Source organism: Festucalex cinctus, chromosome 15 (assembly GCF_051991245.1).
Source record: "Festucalex cinctus isolate MCC-2025b chromosome 15, RoL_Fcin_1.0, whole genome shotgun sequence".
In the NCBI taxonomy this organism is placed as follows: Eukaryota; Metazoa; Chordata; class Actinopteri; order Syngnathiformes; family Syngnathidae; genus Festucalex; species Festucalex cinctus.
This window is the reverse complement of record NC_135425.1, coordinates 21,642,131-21,662,475: the sequence shown is the minus strand read 5'-3', so window position 1 is coordinate 21,662,475 and position 20,345 is coordinate 21,642,131. Positions and strand designations below refer to the sequence as shown.

Genomic DNA, 20,345 nt, shown 5'->3' with positions numbered 1-20,345 from the left:
TTGCCTCCACTAAGCCCTAATTGGAAAGTTTTGTTTTGGAAAGCCACAATAGTCATTACATTTGTGTCTAAAACCTCAGTCAGATGTCAGTCAGAAGTACAGCTTTTTTTTTTCTTGACAGTGTTCATGAATTAAAGTCAGTATATGTTAATGACAGTAAACAAGTGGTAATCACCAACACCATATGCCAACCGATACTAATGTACGAAACCAATGCATTAGTGATTACCACACTGGTCCACTTAGACCCACTCCACCATCTTATTTTAAAGCTAATACGCATTTTCAGAAATAGGCACTGACTAATTTTAGACTTGATGGGTGGACAGGCACTCCAGATATCCAATGATTTGCATGGAAGCATTTTTAAACTTCTGTTTTCCAGAACTACTGTATGTGAATAATCCCAATGACTTCAATCATCACCTGACCTTTTCTTAAGAGGTAATCAGGTAAAAAGGTCATTTCCGTTCCGTGTAATTTGCATTGACACGGATAAAGTTGACCCGGCAATTATCCACCCTTTTCGGTAATATCAGAGCCGTAGCAGTCAAGCAGACACCTGTGTGTAATGTCTGGATGCCCTCCACCCACTTCTCCTGTCCTTTTGTGTTGAAAGGAGGCTGTCAAATGTTGGTGCTTTAATTTTGAGTTCATTTACAATTCCTTTAATGCCACTACTTATTTTTTTTTTTTTTTAAATGTGCGATTAATGACCACCCCTTAGTTGGACAAACTGTACTGGGGGAATTCCAGTTGCAATGCTGCAGACACGTCCACGGTAAAATTTTGCAGTAATAAATTTACTAATAATGCATATATGCCTGGAGACTGGGGTCAAGTTGTATTTTACAATTTTAAAAATGTGCAGAATTTCACAAGTTACTTCATGTTAAAGATTAGATAGCTTTTTATATGAGCTGTCACTACAATACAATACAATACAATTATGCCATCTAGTGGCAGAAAAATGACTTCAACAAAAATCAATATCACTCGTTTTTTTTTTGTTTTTTTGTTTTTTTGCAGTTCAGTACATAGTTTTAAGTTGAACTGAATTTTATGAATTATTGTGAAATTACTGCACCAATGACTATGTGCAGACATATTTCTATTTAACATTTTTTCCATTTTAATTTCAACAATTGCTTAGTTGCATGAGGTTAGCAGTTTTCGAACTGTTCCTGAAGGCAACACTTCAGATGGATAGATAGATAGATAGATAGATAGATAGATAGATAGACATAATTTTATATTTTTTGTTTCAATCCAAATAGCTTTCATAACGATCCAAATGCGGTGCTTCGAACGCGTTCATAACCGCGCGTTGCCGTAATTGCAAACCAAAGCCGTTTTTGTTTTTTTGCGAGGCTTTCAAGTGCACAAAAGCGTTCCAGTGCTCGTCCTACTTGCAAAAAGCCCTCTCCGCGTGCACGCGCAGCAGGGCGAGTGTGCGCGCTCCCGCCACTCTAGTATAGACAACAAAGCCTACGTCTTCCATAACAGCGAAGGCTGCAGACTTGAGGAACAGCCGAATTTATTCGGGCAACGTCGCGCTGAATATGGATTTACAGTGGGTGTAGCATCGCTGGAGACCGAGCCTTCTCGGCTGCGGGGTTGACGGACGGCAGCAGAAAAAAAAAAAAAAGCGACGAGCGTAAACAACGATTTGCGTTGCTGTTTCGGTGGGTGCTTTTGTCTTGTCCACCTAACCACAGCAACCCCCATCAGTGGAGCCGCTTCGACTGCACGATATTCGGCTAGTGGCTCGGCTAGCTGACGTCGGGATGGTTCACCATGTTGGAACCGACAAGTAGCTGCTGCTAGGGCGACGGACGACGAGGGAAACGCCGAAAGAGCCTCGCCCCATCACCCAAAGACCCCTCTTGATCGAGGTCCCAACGGGTCGTCGCCGGGGACCCCAATCCGTGTGAGCCACAGTAGCGGAGCCCCACTGTTGTCGGCGCTATGGCGGAGCAAGGCTACTCATCTTGGTGAGTGCGCACGGGCACCGCGCTTAACGCTAGCATTAGCCACCTAGCCTTCTGCGCTTCTGGCAAGTGCCATTCACAAGTCGACGCATTTTGCCGTAAACATTACCGTCTCCCCCCACCCCCACCCCCCGCAGCGAACTATCTTATATTGCCCCCCAACTTCAAGAAAAACACGTCACTCGTTTTAATATTTCTGAGAGCAGCTAAATAAATGCGGTTAGCCGGCCGCGGCTAATGATGCTGCCGTGCTAACGCCATTCAGTTGAGGTCAATTCCAATGGTGCTATTGTGCACGAATGCTAAGGAGCTAGCCAGCCAGCTAACTGAACCACGTCTCACTCGGAATATTTGTGCTTTAACATGTATATTGTACTATATTTCGTACGAGTTGGTTAGTAACACTGGAGGCGACTCGACATTGCACGGCAGCCTTAAGCTGATTAGTGGGCAAACAAATTAGCGTTGGCTGATGTGTGTGTGTGTGTGTGTGAGAGAGAGGCCAGCATTCATCGTAATAACGATGGCTCCGCTTGTGGGGGGCTAAAAGCTATTTGCACCACAGTGGCAATCGTGTCCCAACATGACAATCCTTTTTCCACATGGCTTGACACTCGACAGGTAGCCGCACATCGCAGTTTGAACAGGTGGGGATGAGATACGAGCACCTGAAGCTACCTTGAATGTTGACACTCGATTCGGATGACGTGACCATTCAAAACGCCCCTTGAATGAAAATCACTTGCACTCTGCTGAGGCCTCATAAGATGAGCGTTTGACTAGCTCGGCAACTTTGTGTGAAGATGTGAAAATGAGCACAATTTTGCTCGTTAAAAACCTTATTTTGCATTGAAGGTTTAGCTGCCCCCAGCTCAGTGAGGAAGGAGACATTTTCAGCTGAATTGTGGTAGTCATCCATCTAACATAAAAATGAACACAATTAAGGGCAAGATTCCATGAAGCATACAACTTTTAATGAATACCAAGGAAATTACCTTCTTCCTTTTGCCAATGGAATGACTAATCTAAGAATTATTCGATCGAACCGTAGGGGTTCGGTGAGTCAGGCCCTGTTTACGCGGAAGCAAAGCCGGCTTCGTTCCTCAAACAAATCTTGTACAGACAGAACCGTCACAAGACATGCCAGTGTCCAAAAGAATACGATTCAAGTGAATGGGAACACACCACCAGCCAGCGTTGTGCACTCACGATGCTTTTCAAAACCGCAAACTTTACAAATCCATCCACAAGTACCTTTAAATTGTAGATATAGTTCAGCGTTGTTGTAAAACATTATTATATTTATTGTATGCACTGTATTTTTTTTATGACTTTGGCGAAGACCGGCGGGCGCCTCCGCTTCTCTCGTGTAAAACAAGGAAATGGGCGTGTGCCACGGTGTTGCTTTATACATTGCTGTCGGCCAATCAGATGACAGGTGACGACACGGCCCCAAAATAATCCCACACTGGCAAAAGGGTTCTAAACAGCGTTTACAACGGAACCGCTCGGCCCCGAAAAAGTCCCATGGAGACGCTAACATCCAGTGACAAAAAAAATGCCGCTTCGGTGCGGAACCGGTCTAGTGGAAAAGCGCCATATATGATTGTATGTCAATTGTAGTCTGCGCGTATACGCGTATGCTGTGCCCGATCAGGAAGTAGCCAGCCAGTCACATTGCAGCGGGTCATGTTTCACTCAAATACTAGTCGATTAAGTCAGCTCGCTGTCGTTGCTACGGGAGAGATAGCGGAGGACACGGCAACTTTCGAGCGTACGTTTTTAAACACAGTACAGAGGGAGCATTAATGCGCTCGCGCCGTGCGAGCGGTATTTTTTTTTTTTTCACCAGCACGCACTTGAAAGTTGGCCGCATTTGCGAGTGAAATGCTCGCAGTGTCGAGCCCTGATCCAGCATAATATATCATTTAGATATACATATGGCTGTTATAATGAAAATGCATGCAAAGTCATGCAAAATATCCAGAGTACGTATCACCTTGAAGACCATGTATTGGGATTAGGCTTGCATGATATATCGTTTGAACATCACAATCGTGATGTGCGCATGTGCGATAGCCACATCGCAAGACGTGCAATGTTTTTATTTTTTTGTTAGAGCAAGCAAACGTTTGTTTTGCTTCATAAAGGTAGCAAGCAAGCTACCTCTCGCCCCCCTCCCGCTAATCAGTCACCGGCGCCGACAGTACTGGTACTAGTACTACTACTATTACTACTACTACTACTACTACTACTGATAATGATGATGATGATGATAATAATAGCTAAAATGTCTCCTTTATGGTTCAAACAAATCTCATTACTTTTGAGATCAGACTTATCACCTAAAAAGTGACTTATTTTTAGACAATTTTCATCTATTATAATGCTTATGAGAATAGTTTCATTAGAAATAAGACAAGTATTCATGGTAAGAGCATATGTAGTTTTTGCATTGGAATAAAACATTAAAGGAGTAGTTCACCCCCAAAATGACTTTTTTTCTATTGATTACTCGTGCCATGGAGACTTGAGTACAGTACAATATATATATATATATGTTTTTTGTGTATTTGCCACATTCCTAAGACAAAAATTTGATTTGAAAAAATTACCCCCATTCTTTACAACGGAGACCAAATGCAATGCGCATTTAACATTGTAAAGTGATTTGAGCACCAAAGCGCGATATAAAAAGCAGTCCATTTATATAAATACAATAGTGCCATGGTGAGTTAAACAAATTCTTCCCAAACTGCTATTCACGTCATCTGGTGAAAATTCTTCTATTCTTAATCTCGCAATATAAATCGCAGCAGAACCCAAACAAATCTCAATGTCAGTTTTTTCCAATATTATGCAGCCCTAATTGGGATACATATGTATCGTGATACGTATCGTGAGGTTGTTGGCAATACCCAGCCCTAATGAATTCACAGAATGTATGGCGTTCCACAGGTTCAATTCTGGGGCCTCTGCTGTTTTCATTGTAATTGCTGTCCCTGGATTCCATCTTGAGAAAGCAGCAGCGGTTGTTTTGAAGTCCTCTGTAAATATAGAGTTGAGTGATGGGAGTCTGCGTCCTCACTGCATGATTTGCAATGCCAAGTTGAGCAATTGTAGTTCAGCGCAACCAGCTATCTAGCAAAAGAGATTATTGACTTAACTGTGTTTATGTAAATATTTCTGTCGTATCCTGAAGCACTTCTTTGCAAAGTGGCAGAGAAAGACTTGTTTCTTCCTAGGACCTCTCAGTGCTATTCTTGAAAGAGTATTTAAACACTGCCTCAACATGGAGTACGTGTTGTTTACAATAGAGTAGCAGTTCATGTAATTTCTGTTTAAATGTTGCGGTTGTCATTTCAGACTCTTTCAAAAAAATAAAAAATCACACCTTTTCTATCGTGTTTCATCTCTGGCGCACACAAGAACATCATTTGAGCCACAGCCTCACACATCAGTCCCACTCTTACACCTCCAGCACGCTGATGTGTCACAGCACCATCTTTCGCTGTAGCCTTCGGTGACATTTACTCGCCCAACAAAGTGCGCCAGTGTTGGTGCGTGTTCATTGTGGATCTTGCACTCGTTCTGCTTGGAGTATTATACCCAAATCAATATTTTCGTCTAGAGCTCACAAGTGTATTCCTTTTTAAAAACGTTTTCCATCGGACGCTCTGAGAATCGGCACCTCAACTGGCTCGTGGAGGGATCAGCATGTTTTTCTATGTGGATTTATATGGAGAGTTTTATTGAACTTGTAATTATCAATTATTAGGGTATTTATTAGGACGTTATAATTTACTGTTCTTATGGCGGCAATGTAACCTGAATTTGTATGCATATGAATTAAGTAGCAAAATCCAATCGTTTTTATTCAACTCAGGGGCTGCCATTGTGCCACTTGCTGCCGAGTGCAGACTGAAAATGACTTCACAGTTGCTCAGGACTCAGAAAAGAACCAATAGCAGTTCACCTGTTTTCTGCGTTTGGTCATGTGATGTTTGCAAGTTGCTTGCGTGTGCTTCCTCTGGGAACTCTTGGCTTCTAACATTCCAAAAGTGTTTTACGTAGGGATGCACGATAATATCGGTGGCCGATTATTACCGACAATTATCGAGCAATTTGATGTCATACAGATAAACCAGATAATAAGTTAAGTTATTGTTTTTAGTTAAGTTATGCATAAGCTATGAGTATCTTTTTTTTTTTTTTTTTTTTTTTAAAGCACAGCCATGTATGTGGCATTTAAGTTGAGCAAATGCTATGAGTTTGTTTGTTTGTTTTTTTGTTTTTTTTTGCACAAGCTATGTATGTGGCATTTAAGTTGAACAAAAGGCTATGAGTAGCTTTTTTTTTTTTTCCCACAAGCTATGTGGCATTTAGGTTATGCAAAAGCCATAAGTGGCTTTTTTATATAAGATATTTATGGCATTTAAGTTGAGCAATAGCTGTGAGTTTTTTGTTTTTTTTTGCACAAGCTATGTGGCATTTAAGCTATGCAAAAAAAATATTAGCCCAAGCTATGTATGTTAAATTTACGTTAAAACTGATTCAAAATCAGTGTACGTTATTGTCTGAACATTTTGTGGCATTTAGGTTATGCAAAAGCCATAAGTGGCTTTTTTATATAAGATATTTATGGCATTTAAGTTGAGCAATAGCTGTGAGTATTTTTTTTTTTTTGCACAAGCTATGTGGCATTTAAGCTATGCAAAAAAATATTAGCCCAAGCTATGTATGTTAAATTTACGTTAAAACTGATTCAAAATCAGTGTACGTTATTGTCTGAACACTTTGCACAAGATTTATTTTTGAATAAATCAAACCTTGTTTAAATGTTTTTTAGTTTTTAACTTTTGATTAAAATCGATTTACAATCGTAATCGTCCAGAATGGCAGAAAAAAAAAAAACGAGATTTTGTTCTTTGGCCATATTGTCCAGCCCTACTCCCAAGTGAGCGGTTGTGGGTTCGATCCCTGGACATTGTGTCCTTGAGCAAGACACTGAATCTCCAGTTGGAGCCTGATGTTGAGTAATCAGCAGGTAAAATGAGGAAAAAGTATTAATGCGCTTTGAGTACCCAAGGTAGAAAAATGCAATAGAAGTGAAAGCCCATTTACTAAAATGGATAGATTAAACTCTAATCTATCGGCTTCACCTTTGCAAGGGCCACTCTCATCTCATCTCATCATTTTTGCATCAGTCTTCTTTTTCTTTGTTTTTATGTCCTACCATCTGCAAAAAGTATTGCTCGCACAGTCGTAACATTGCAAAGTTTTGTAACAAATGGCACGCAGCCAACGATGGTCAAGCAGAGCCTAATGTCACAAATCATATGAGTGGGGTGAACCAAATAGACATGCACATTCAGTGTCTGTCTTCTGTTCTTTCTGTATTTCTTCCACTGAACCCAAGTTTCTTTGTTTTTTTCCCTTTCTTTATTAAACTCCATTGAACCCTTGAGACTGACTCATGGAACCCCTGATCAACTGAACCCATGTTACAAACTGTATAAGAAGATGAGGCACATCTGACTTTTGTCATTAGTCGTTAAAGTTCAGACTGAGCAGTTTCTTTTGTGTCTTCACATTAACAGCAGATTTTTACATTTGTGACCATTTATTTAAGATTGTTTACAAATGATTGGAGTCACTGTTTCATTTGGCTTGTTTTCAGTTGTCATTAAGCTTCAAATAAGTAGCAGTGCAACAATTAATCGTCAACTAATCAATTATCAAATCATCTAATTATGTTGGTAATTGATTAATCATTTAGGCACTTTGTTTAATTTCAAATGTTCCCAATCTTCGAAATTTCTGCCTCTAAGTCTAAACAGTAAATATTCTCAAATTTCTTTTGTCCTCTGAAAGTAGACTGTTGTGTTTTTATTTTTTCAAAATAAGACATTTGCAAACACCTGCTTTTACTTTGGAAAACAGTGATCAAGATTTTGCCTGTTTTCTGACATCTTCACCAGACCAAACCAGTAACTAAATCAGAATGAATTTATGTTTGTCTATTTTCTGCACTAAGCCGTTTCAGAAGAAAGGGATCAATATTTAAAAAAAAAAATAATAATCCAATTAATTGACATAATTATTGATTAATTGATGCTTAAAATAATCGTTAGTGGCTGCCCTAGTTTTGTTTTTATTTGAATAACAGTGCTTAACTTATTTTACACGTGCATGACAGTCAAGAATGGTAGTTAAAATTCCTGCACAGATGCCAACGGTTTGTATCTCCCCAGTGGAAAGCATCCTGCAAAGTAGTTTGACCTTCGAAGATCCTCTGTAGTCAACACATTGATAAGTATGTTACGTTTATTTATGCTACCATAACCATTGATTAAAAAAAAGAAAAAGGCTGTTACAGCAGTGTGGCCATCTTGGAGTACTGGAAAGTTCAAATCGTGAGGGGAAAAATGTGAATTATTCAACAGTTATAGTCACGCAATTAATTCATTAAAATTAATAAGTGATTTGAATTAATTGTTATTGAATGAGTTAACTATTCCCCCCGCCTTTTATTTTATTTTATTTATTTATTTTAAATACTGCTTCCCTCACATTGTAGTCAAGTCAGAATTTATTTTCAGGCTTGAGCTCAACATGGCAAGCTGAAGACGTGGCTTGATGTAGACATTCTATGCATAGAGAACACGAGTGCTGGCTCATCTTGTCATGACCTTTCACACACGCCTGCACGTCACACTGACTCATTCAGCAGCACCATGTATGTATCCAATCGCTTTTGTGATTACAGACATCTAACAGTAGCAGGCATTGTTTGTCGTGATGTATGGAGGCAGTTTTGCCTGGCTGATTGATTTGCCATGTACATTTTTAAGTGTTTAATGCCCCCGGAAAATCTTGCAAAAAGGAGCTAAAATAAGTATTGCAGATTTTTATACGGTACATATTTTATACATTAAAAAAATAAACAAATGTGACTGCACAGAACAGGAGTTGTGCTCTTGTAATTGCAGCCTGTGAATACAAGGCTGAAGCCCATATTTTCAAAATTACAGTTTTTGGATGTGAGGGAACAAATGTTGTTCCCATGTATGCGTTGCGTTGTGTTGTGTTTGGCCAGCAGTGCCTCCGTGTAATCCATCATCATCACCACCGCATTCATCACTGATGCGATCTGGCCTTGTTGTGCCACTGTTTCGTCAGTCTATCGAGGCTAATGTCACAATTTGTGTGCTACTTCTGACCTCCCCCAAGGCGGTGGTGTTTTTGCTTGTGTGTTGTGAGCTGGGCCAGGGGCTTAAGATTAGTTAAATTTACCGGTAGTTGTGGAATGGCTCCAAATTTTGGCTACAATTTTTAGAGTGCTCCAAAACTGTCTGGAAAAACAAAGCTTACGAATTTAAACCATCAAAATGTCAAACTTTAGCACACGTAGCTACTATACAGCGACGACACACTTCTGGAAACTACTTCAAAATAAAAACGTTACGATGCATTCATCTACATATACTACTTGGTAGGGGTGTGAATTGCCTTGTACCTGACGATTTGATTCGTATCACGATTCATAGGTCACGATTCGATTCAATACCGATTAATCTCGATACAATTTTTTTTTTTACTCAAATTTAGAAAATACTAACCAGTAAAACTGTACATATATGCTGTAAGATTTGTATGAAAATGTATTATTTACTTATCTGAAACTTCAGTCATAACTGTGAGCGACTGTATTTAATAAACAGGTTGTAATCTGTTTCATATTTGAACACCTTTGAAATGGAATATTAAGGCTTAACGTTCCATTAATTAATATAACATTTTTTCCATGATTAAGGTGTGAACCCTAACCCTAAGTAAAAGACATTTTGTTGAATATTTTTCCATCAAAAATGGATGTCTAAAAATCGATTAGGCCGCTTATTGAATCGATTCGAGAATTGCGCGATGTCATATCACGATATATTGCTGAATCGATTGTTTTTTTTGTTTTGTTTTTTTTTTACTTGGTAACATTTATTTTGAAATTGGGTTTGTCACAGCCCCGTGTACTGTCACGCGTACTGCCGTTAGCTTGACTACAACCATCTCCGCGGGTATCCGAGGCAGAAATGACGAGGACTCGATTCAGCGCTAGTCTTAATAATCATTTTTGTACGATTATGCCAATTTTGTCATTTCGATTAATTTCACAATCCTATCTCAAAAGATCTCGTGCTGCGGAGGGACGAGAAATCTTGTGACCTTCCAATCCTGCAGATTTCGCAAGTCTTATTCCAGTACCATGTGCCTTTAACGTTCCTTTGGGTGACAGTATGTCTGCTCCATCTCCATAATGTGTCTGTGGTTAACCTCACTTGGATGCTAGAAGCCGGCAACCTAAAATACCTTTTACAGTCACTAAAAGTTTTGGAACATTGACAAGTAATAACTCGGAAGTCAACAAGTGCCAGAGAACTGATTGTGGTCATACGAGTAGAACGAGATGTTAACCACTGATGGTCGCTCCAGCATAGGATTTGGTCGCACCCTTTTTTGGGCAGGTACAGCACAACCATTTTTGATGATGGGAAATTGTCTTAATAGGCATACTGTGTATTAGTTTGATGTAAACGTTGACAGTAACTCGATGTATTTGCATATTTACTGTAATCAGAAATTTGTCTGCAACAAGTAGTGCTAGGTCCATTCTTTTACATTTTATTAAAATAAGATATAAGGTAAAAGATCATTTTTCAATTATTATTTTTTTTTAATTCAATTACGTCTGTGATTTACCAGGCTTTTTTTTTTTATGTTGTGCTTTCATGTATCTTGACTTATCATTTGTAAATATTCAATTCTGCTTGTGAATTATTGAACGTGCACGTGTGAATCAGGAGTCAAGGAAAAGCCTGGCGGGCCGCCAGGCTAAAAAAGCGCGAGGGGAAACCCTGATTGTATTGGCAGTATGAAGCTCGTTAGCAAAAATTCATGACTTAACGGTTAACAGTGTCACATTTGAAGAATGATACTTCATTTTATTCCATTTAAATTGCTGTCTGCATATGTATGAGAGAGACTTCTCGGCCAAAAACAAACAATCTACTGAAAAATGTAAACTAGTTCATTACCTGTCGTTTGAAACCACGAAACATCGCGTGTTCAGCCTCCTGCAAACGGACGGACCCCTCGTGCAAATGCCACACGAGGCTGCGAACACGCCATACATCCAAATGACAGGGAAGGGGTGGTGAACGTGTTTTAATGGAGGCAAAAAGGTCGCAGTTGATCACAAATTACATTCCTGTTCCCAGAGGATTTAGCCCATTACATCCATAATTGGATCAGACGATGGAGGGAGATGATGAATATTAGTCCTCAATTGGAGGTCTCAAGGCAACTCCACCGTGTAGCTACTGTGAAAGGGTGTTAAATACAGCACAGTGACTACGTTAGATGCGGCAACGTATCATTTTCCCAGACTCTCCCACTCGCTAACCCTTTGTGGTCAAGTCACGCATGTTAGCTTGTTTGGAGTCAGATTTGGAATTATTGTGTTATTTGGAAGCGAGAGGAGGGGGGGGCAAAAAAAAAAAACTGAGTCTGTCAGTGGACAAGGAGGGCTTATGGCTCCTTGGGCGTGCGTCCAGCCCCCAACAGTCCGGGATTGTATTTTGTTTTTAAATGTTCCATTCATCTATCTTGCCCATGTTCTGCGGGCATCTGTGCGCAGAATTCAGACGAACCAGCTTGGTGCTAGAATATGAATTAGCTCCGTGGCGGATGAAACTCGCCGTCTATCTAGCCGCTGCGGTGACATCATTAGAATCTGAGAGGAACAAGGTCAGTCTTTCTGAAAAATGCTCTCTGTAAATCTTCCAGGCTCAGCCGGTTATTTTTTTTTTTTTTAAATCACCCATTTAAGATGACATCTGAACTGATGTCGTATTTGAATTGTCTTCCTTGTTATGAATTCATTATGACCTATGTATTTCTTCAGGCACACCGAGCCATTGTTATTTGTGTTTAAAGATGATGTATGAGAGGTTTGGGGTTTCAGATTTTGGTGCACGATTAGTCTGAGAGAAAACGAGGTTTTACAGTTATTCTTATAGACAAAAAAAATCACATCAGCATTCTTTGAAAATGGATATTTTTAACAACAATAAATAACATAAATATGATGAATTCAACACATTCTTGCTTTTTTAAATGGGCTAGTAGGCAGTATTTTGAGTAGGGATCTAACTAACAAGTATTTCAGTAATCAATTCACCTGTCAGTTATTTTTCTCGATTAATGGATGAATCGAATAAAAATAAAAAAATAAAATCCATCCCTTTAAAAAAAAAAAAAGGAAAAACAAGGATATTTTAAATTGATGGTGCACAAAATAATGATTGAGTTAATATAGCAATAACGATATTATTGCGATATTTAACATGTACCCAAAGAAATTACATTTTTATTATCTAACGAAATAACAAAAAGAAAAGAAGAACCCCATAAAATCATCAATCAATCACAGTTTACACGTTCAAAAGGGAGTAGAAAGAAGTTAAAAACTTATCTAGTCCTACCCCTTTATACATTATATATTTACACTTATTTCATGGGCTTGTGTAATTAATTTTGTAATTGAGCAGAATTTATATCTAGGAATTTAGCAGTATTTGCTGTCGAGACGAAGCATTTTGTCCAAACCACCATACAATATAAAAGCAAACAAAACCTTACAGGACTGTTTAAAAAAAAATGCTCTTAATAATAATAAACATGAGTTCAATTGTTGCATTGTTTTCAGAAATGTAGTATGGATTTTAGATACCACACACTCCATGAAGTGCAATGATAATGTTATATAGGACATACAGGGTTTCCCTCCCCCAAGAAGGGCGACTTTGACAGGCGACTGACAGGTCAGAATCTTGGTCAGCACGCCCGGGAGAAAGCAGTGAGCCACAATGGCCGCCTTGTCTTTTTTTTCCTGAGCACCGGGGCCTGCATTAGAAGGTTGCGGGTCAGGTCCAGGCTGTGTCAAAACATTCAACACTTCAATCAAAGCGCTTGATCTGATTTAAGCCCCCTTTGCACATTTGCACTCCTGGATGCCGATCTGGAGAGAAAATCCGCGCATTAGCTAAGGAGAGAAAGATTGCGGTTTTGTGTTTCCGTTGGACGCCGTCGATGTCTTATCTGCACTAGAATTTGCAATTCCCACAATTCTTCTGTGAATGTTGAGAGATGTTGTCACCAAGCCAAGATGCCAAAGAATGAAATGAAATGGAGGACCAGATCACTTGTTCATGCGTCACAGCAGGATATTGTGGCATTCCCTAGATGCCATGCAAATGTGTCCCCCTCGGGGCTCGGAGCACGACGACAGCAAGGTGACGACTGATGGAACTGATCAGACGCTTGGAAAGTTATTGAACTTTAGCTAATATGTGTATACGATTTGTTTGTTTTTTTCCCACTCTCTTCCTGGATTCAAAGTTAAATATTGCAAATAGGGACGTAACAATATTGGTGATATCGTGATATTGAAATTGCCACAATATTGTCGTCGTCATGTTCACAATATTTAAAAGGAACACATCTGTTAAAAGTCAGTTGGATTTCCATTTGTGCAGTTCTAGTCCCCTCTAGTGGCTAGTTTATTAGTGCAATTTAATTTTCATTAGGGATGTTTTGGCCTTCTATGTTTAAAATTTATGCTAATTGTCAGATGAAGGTGAACCTAATTTTCTTGTGAAGCGATCAGTGTGTGCTTGCATTACCAGTTACGTGCCCGATTATTATTAAAGATTGTAGGTGGTTTATTTGCATTGCTATTATGTATAAAAGCACAATATTGTGCTTTTTTTTTAGTATGAGCTATTTTTCTTTCCCCACAATATTGTCATCTTATTTAAATATGGCCAACACCCCTACAATATCGTGATAATTATCGCATCGTGACCTTCATGTCGTGATAATATCGTATCGTGATGTTTGGATATCGTCACATCCCTAATTGCTAACTGACTAATGTTCCAATATCACCAGTCGCATATGAGCTACAGATTATGTTAATTGATTGTAATCCATTCAGTATTGGAGCTGCTATCATGTCGAGTGGAGGAATAATATCGGAGTAAATACTGAACTTGTGACTGCTTGTCTGTCTTGTCCGTTGGAATCTCGTTTAAATGTTGTGTAGGTCTGTTCACTGCCAGTGCGGCTTTTAATTTCCTGACACGGCCTATTGATTGATTGCAGTCATTTTTAACCTCTCGCTTGTGCACTGTGCCAGAGGGGAGGCCGGCTTTTTTGTGAAAGGGAAACTCCTACCGTGCCGTGCCAACACGCAACTTGACCCACTGCCTGGCTACCCTACCTTCCTTGAAATTCTGTAATCATTAAAATTGAGAATTGACATGCAGTATTTTTAGAAGACGTAGCGTTCAGACGGCCTGCCAGGTGTCTTTCTACTTCCCAAAACATATTGTTGGGAGTTTTAAAGGCTATTGAGGAAGTTGAAAATGTGGTCTTAGACAAGGAGGGACGCAATAGATAAAGAATGCTTAAAATGTTCCAGGTTTTTTTTCTTTCTTTCTTTTTTTTTTTTTTATTTAAGCGATAGTGGCAACACCCTTTTTGTACTTGGAGTTGAATGGGTTCGGATAATTGCTTTTTACAGTTAATTCATCAGTTATTAGTTACTATTATTTTACTACACAACCATTTCTGCTTATTGCCTGCTCTGAAAAATAAGGGACAATAGTCTCCCAGGGGAGAAGGATATTTATCCTCACTGTTAAACAGCAGCTGTTTTTATAGTCGGAAGTGATACACTATGTACTTAATCTAAAGTTGTCACTTTTATCATTATGAATTTTTCAATTGAGCATTTTGTTACTGTGCTAATAATAGCTCAGCTTCAAATTGAGCTTTCCCAGTGCCTTTCATAGTCGAGGGGTACGTGACTCATTGAGCCATTTTCAGCAGTAATAAGTTTGTCCAGAATTCATTTCATAATTGTATTATTTTTCATATACAATTAATACCTTTAAAAACTTTTTTTTTTTTTTTTTCCCACTTGCTGACGACTGAAGATGACATCACCTGTGCTGAGGAAATGGGAAACGACCAATCATGGCTCACTTGTTTGCTGGGTTTGGTCAGCAAACTGAGCCATGATTGTTATTTTTTTATTTTTTTTTTTTAAATCAATTGTTCATGGAAAATACTGAAGTTATGCCATTAATTATTAAGCACATTACATTAAGCATAAAATATTGTACCAGAAAATGTGAGTTGAACTCCAAATTGTAACACCTGCGAAATTCTTCTCTGGAGTTTTCAGTGTATTTCTACATTTGTATCTTATTTATTGTCATCTAAATCCAGAGGAATCCAAACCACGGCCCGGGGGCCTTTTGCGGCCCGCCGCCCATCTTCTAGCGGCCCTCATCACATACAATAAATAACTTTTTACACAGCCTGCTTTTCTAGATTTTCAGATTGAGACGCAAAAATGCTTTCCTCCATGTTCCACTGTGTCAACGTCTGATTTGTGAACATATCACATTAATGATTACGTAACTAAAATCCTGAAAGGGAAACGTTTGGACTACCCCTGTCATAATCCCAAAAAAAGGAATGGTACATCATTTTAAAATTGTTTTCTTCTCTTCAGGGCGTACTCTTTAGTTGACTCCAGCCAGGTGTCCACCTTCCTCATCTCCATCCTTCTCATCGTCTATGGCAGCTTCAGGTAAGCGTCGCTTGGTAAAATATCCGATTATTTGTCAAGGTGCGTTTCTCTGCACACGTGGGTTTTACTTGAATTTGCACAGCATGGTTCGAGTGACACGATCATTTCCTACTCCCATGTGTCACAATTGAGATTTGTTGTGGAGCAAAACACAGAAGGTGGAATGAGATATCTTCAGTTTGGAATCTGGCCTCTTCAAAATGCAGATTTAAAAATCCGAAACGTATCAGATGTCTGACACAGATCAAATATACACAATCGTGAGCGCTAATATCTGTCGTAAATACACCCGCATCAGTCCAGAATACTTTAAAAGAAAGTTTCTTGAAATAAACATGATTAATTTTATTGCTGCAAAACTCTACCAACAGTACAGACCCAAAACGATGTCGTCTGGAGTTGCTATGGCAATGGCCGGCTTGCAATATAAGTTAGTGCCCCATCAAAATGATGCTGTTACTCTAGGGTCAAATGACTTTTGAGTTTGTTGCTCCTTTATCTCTATTTTGTTCAGATGTCTGTGTGGCCAGTTTTTCTCTCATTAGAGAAATTTTGCTGGTGGGGAAAACTTGCTCCGTTGCTATGTAACAAAATGCACTTTCACATAACCGTATGTGTAATAAAATCAAGACCCAGTCAGTTCACATAGGCCTTGCATTGTGGAAAATGTGATGTATAAACTTCCTGGGCTTCAACCACTGAATGCACATTTTCAGTTACAGCTGTTTGCAAAGCTCTCACACAGCCCAGCTGCACCCACTACTGTAGTCGTTGGAACGGGATTTTGCTACATTATGAGCACTCCGGACCGCACCTGTAATGGTGTTTTGATGGATTTAGTTGCATTAGAAAAACACCCGCAACGCGCTGATTTACAGCAGCCTCAATAGCAGGTACACGACTTCACCCAGCTTGGAGTCGCATACTGAATTTGGGTTTCGCACCTTTCATTTGTCATCGAGCACACAATCACTCCAGCGTCCGGATAAACTGTGTTCATCTGCTTTGTATTGACTGCTAAAACCATCAGCAGTCGTTGCTAGTCGAACTCCACCTGCAGCATATTTGCAAGCATTGCTTTAAAAAAACAACAACAACAAAATACCCTGAAGATTCTGTCCCAGGTAGAGCTGAAGTCAATTGTGATTTTTCTGACAGATACACGTATTATTATTATTATTATTTATTTTTTATTTTTATTATTATTTATTTATTATTTCTGTATTATTTATTTTTTTCCCTCCAAAATCAAACTTCAGGGCATTAATCACAATGTACAGTAAAGTAACATTTACAAATATGACATCAGACCACCAAAACATTAAAAGCTATTATTCTGATAATGTAAGGACACTGTGTGAGGGAAGCGGTCCTTTTTTTTTGTTTGTTTTTTAATTGTATGTATTTATGTATATATTTATTGGTTCAATAAAACAAGAACTACTGCTTGTTGTCGTGCATAATTCTGTGTAATATTAGTGTGGTATTTTTCTAATTCTAACCAAAAAATACTTGAGCATAAATGTAAGACTGCATGTAAATTGTTTTTCTTGTTAAGTTTTGTTGACACTATTGTTGGAATCTGACTCAAGACTTTGTGACTTTACGCCACACTTGATTGGAGATTTGTGAAGTTGTTGTAGTGAACGCTTAAAAGACGGAAAGTATTTTTTTATAGTAAGTTAACAAGTCATAATGAAGTAGATAAAACAACTTTTATAGTAAGTCATGGTTCATTTGCCTTTACTTTTTTCCCCCAGTCTAAGCACATTTCTGTATAAAAGATTTGATTATGTTTATGGTTGTCATGTGTAGTACCAAGAGTCTCCAATAGGAGCGCTATTATTTGTGCTATTGCTTATTTAAAACCAACCAGCAATGTGCAAGAAACCAAGTTAACTAGAAGCCTGCCATCCTGTATGGGGGGGGGGGGGGGGGGAATTACAATTATTTTTCAAAATTGTTCAGCCCCAGTAATTACTAGGGATGTAACGATAAGCGCGATATCGTGATATTGAAACTGCCACAATATTGTCGTCGTCATGTTCACGATATTTAAATGTAACACATCTGTTAAAAAAAAGTCAGGTTGATTTCCATTTGTGCAGTTGTAGCACCCTCTGGTGGCTATTTTTTTTTTTTTTTAGTGCAGTTTAATTTTCATTAGGGATGTTTTGGCCCTTCTACGTTTAAAATCTACACTCATTTTTAGATGAAGAGGAACGTAATATGCGCGTGAACCGAGTCAGTATGCGGAGGAACTCAATGTGTGCGCACATTAAGAACATAACATAATATTTAAAAAATAATAATAATAATAATAATAATAATAATGCTATTGATATTATGTACACAAGCAAAATAATGTTCTTGTTTTTGTATGAGCAAATTTTTTTTACAATATTGTGACCTTTTTTAAATATCGCCAACCTCCCCACAATATCGTGATAATTATCGTATCGTGATCTTCATATCGTGATAATCTCGTATTGTCACGTTTGAATATCGTTACATCCCTAGTAATTACTAATGACCAGCCATCTCTTTTCGATCCATTATCTCGCCCTCATCGTCATCCAATATTTTATATCTGGCATGCTGTTGTAGCCGAAATGAGTCCCGTTTGTGTCAAGCATGCGCATCCAATTGTCTTTGCTGTCTCTTTGAGTCGACCGCCGAGGCTAACAAGTCAATTGCACTTCAGACCTCAAGTGTCAGTAATTTGTCCCAATTAAATTGAGAGCTGAATAGTTAAAGAAGCTGTAAAGTATGAGGCGTCCTCACAGCTCTCTCATCCCCGCTGCAGGTCATTAAACATGGACTGTGAGAACCAAGAGAAGGACAAAGATGGCAACCCCACCGCAACGGGCGCCTTCAACAGCAACACAAACAACAGTGAGCGTGGTCGTCACTGCGCGACGACGTTTTATTTGCGTGGTGTCATGACAACGGCGGCGATTTGACGACTTGTTTTTGCGTTGCAGGTATTCAGACTATAGACTCGACGCAGGCGCTTTTTCTCCCCATAGGAGCCTCCGTGTCTCTGCTAGTCATGTTCTTCTTCTTTGACTCGGTCCAGGTGGTCTTCACCATCTGCACGGCAGGTAAGCGCCGCATAGCAGAAAAGCACAGCAAAAACGAGTGCTTTAAGGCTTACACACACTGTGGTGTGTCTCTTTTTTTTTTTTTTTGTGCTTCGCTGATGGAAGTGCAAAGATCATTAGCTGCTCCGTGAAGCGGACACAACAAAAAAAAAGGATGAGAATGAGCTGACTGTATCTCATTGCTGTTCTGTGCTTTCTCTCTTTTTCTCATCCTCAGTGCTCGCTACGATTGCTTTTGCTTTCCTCCTGTTGCCGATGTGCCAGTATCTGACGAGGCCATGCTCCCCACAGAATAAGTAAGATATTGTTTGTCTGGTGTTTTTTTTTTAAATATCAGTTCTGGTTCAATCATCTGCATACCCTGGGCAGTTGAAGGCCTAGTCCGTCATTCCATCACTCTGTCGCCGTTATTTTAACTGTGATTCTGTCGATGATAAATTATCATGTCACCACTATTTTTGGGCCGTCACAATGGTTACAAGGGGTAACCGCACATAATGTTGTTAATTTAGAAACTGTTTGGACCACTGAGCACAAAAAATATAGAAATTCTTCTTCGAGGCTCAATTTTTTATTTTTTTTGTATTTGTAGAGCTGTTTTGTGAATCAATTACTTCATTTGAGGAGCAGCTTTTTTTTCTTTTTTTTTACCCCCACATTAATCCCAGGCACCTGAAGTAATGTTTGCAATACAAATATGATCACATAACAAATGAGCAAACAAATGGTTTTCTTTTTATATATATATATATATATATATATATATAAAGGCAAAAGGAAGTTTATTAAAAAAAAAAAAAAAATCTGGCATAATGTATTTTGAGAACATTTATTATGCAGACCTAAAAAAAATCCAAATCAAAACTCAGGACTCTGAGTTAATATAACTGACATTATACATAATTATTTTGTCCTACTTGTATATTATTCATTCAATTTCCAAACGGCTCATTTGGGCTTATTTGCTCCCAAAAACGTATAAATAGGTTTCTTTAAATGTTTTAAGTGTCCAAAAGACATATTGATACATTTTTGTTTTTTTATGCTAGCTAGAGCATACAGAAGGCCTTCAAATTGTAGTAATTACAGAAACGGCCAGCAGGTGGCAGCAGAGTATAAGAGATCAACCAGGGCCATGTTGAAAAAAAAAAAAAAGCTCAATTACAATTCTAAATAGATTTGTGAATAATAATGAAACTTATATATATTCTAATTCTAATTTTGGTGTTAAACGCGCTAGCCGTGTCAGTCTTAGGTTTACGTAGCTTAGCAATTAGCATGGCTCCTCCATCTTTCTGCATCATCCCTTCATGAGACCGATACTTGTCAGATATGTAAGATAAGATGGTCGATCGCTTGTGTCCTGTGTGTAGATTTTTCTCTCGCATAACAGTGCAGAAATGACTCTGCTTAATTGTTTAAAAAATAAATAAATAAATCAACTTGCTGCCCATGCAGCCGTCTAAAGGTTAAGTTTAGCATGGTGTCTGGACTTTGCAGCTGTTCCATTGCAATGGTGAACCACAAGGA

The 20,345-nt window shown here is 38.8% G+C and overlaps 1 protein-coding gene across 1 annotated transcript in view; it reads left to right on the top strand.

Moving 5' to 3' along the window:
- Window positions 1-1,364: 1,364 nt before the first annotated feature.
- The window catches only part of sppl3 (signal peptide peptidase 3), a 28,796-nt gene continuing 9,815 nt past the window's right edge, over window positions 1,365-20,345 (top strand). Inside the window, exons 1-5 of the mRNA XM_077497778.1 lie at window positions 1,365-1,994; window positions 15,634-15,711; window positions 18,518-18,606; window positions 18,696-18,815; window positions 19,033-19,111. Of these exons, the coding sequence (XP_077353904.1) occupies window positions 1,969-1,994; window positions 15,634-15,711; window positions 18,518-18,606; window positions 18,696-18,815; window positions 19,033-19,111 (392 nt within the window). The 5' untranslated portion in view covers window positions 1,365-1,968. The remainder of the gene's footprint in view (window positions 1,995-15,633; window positions 15,712-18,517; window positions 18,607-18,695; window positions 18,816-19,032; window positions 19,112-20,345) is intronic.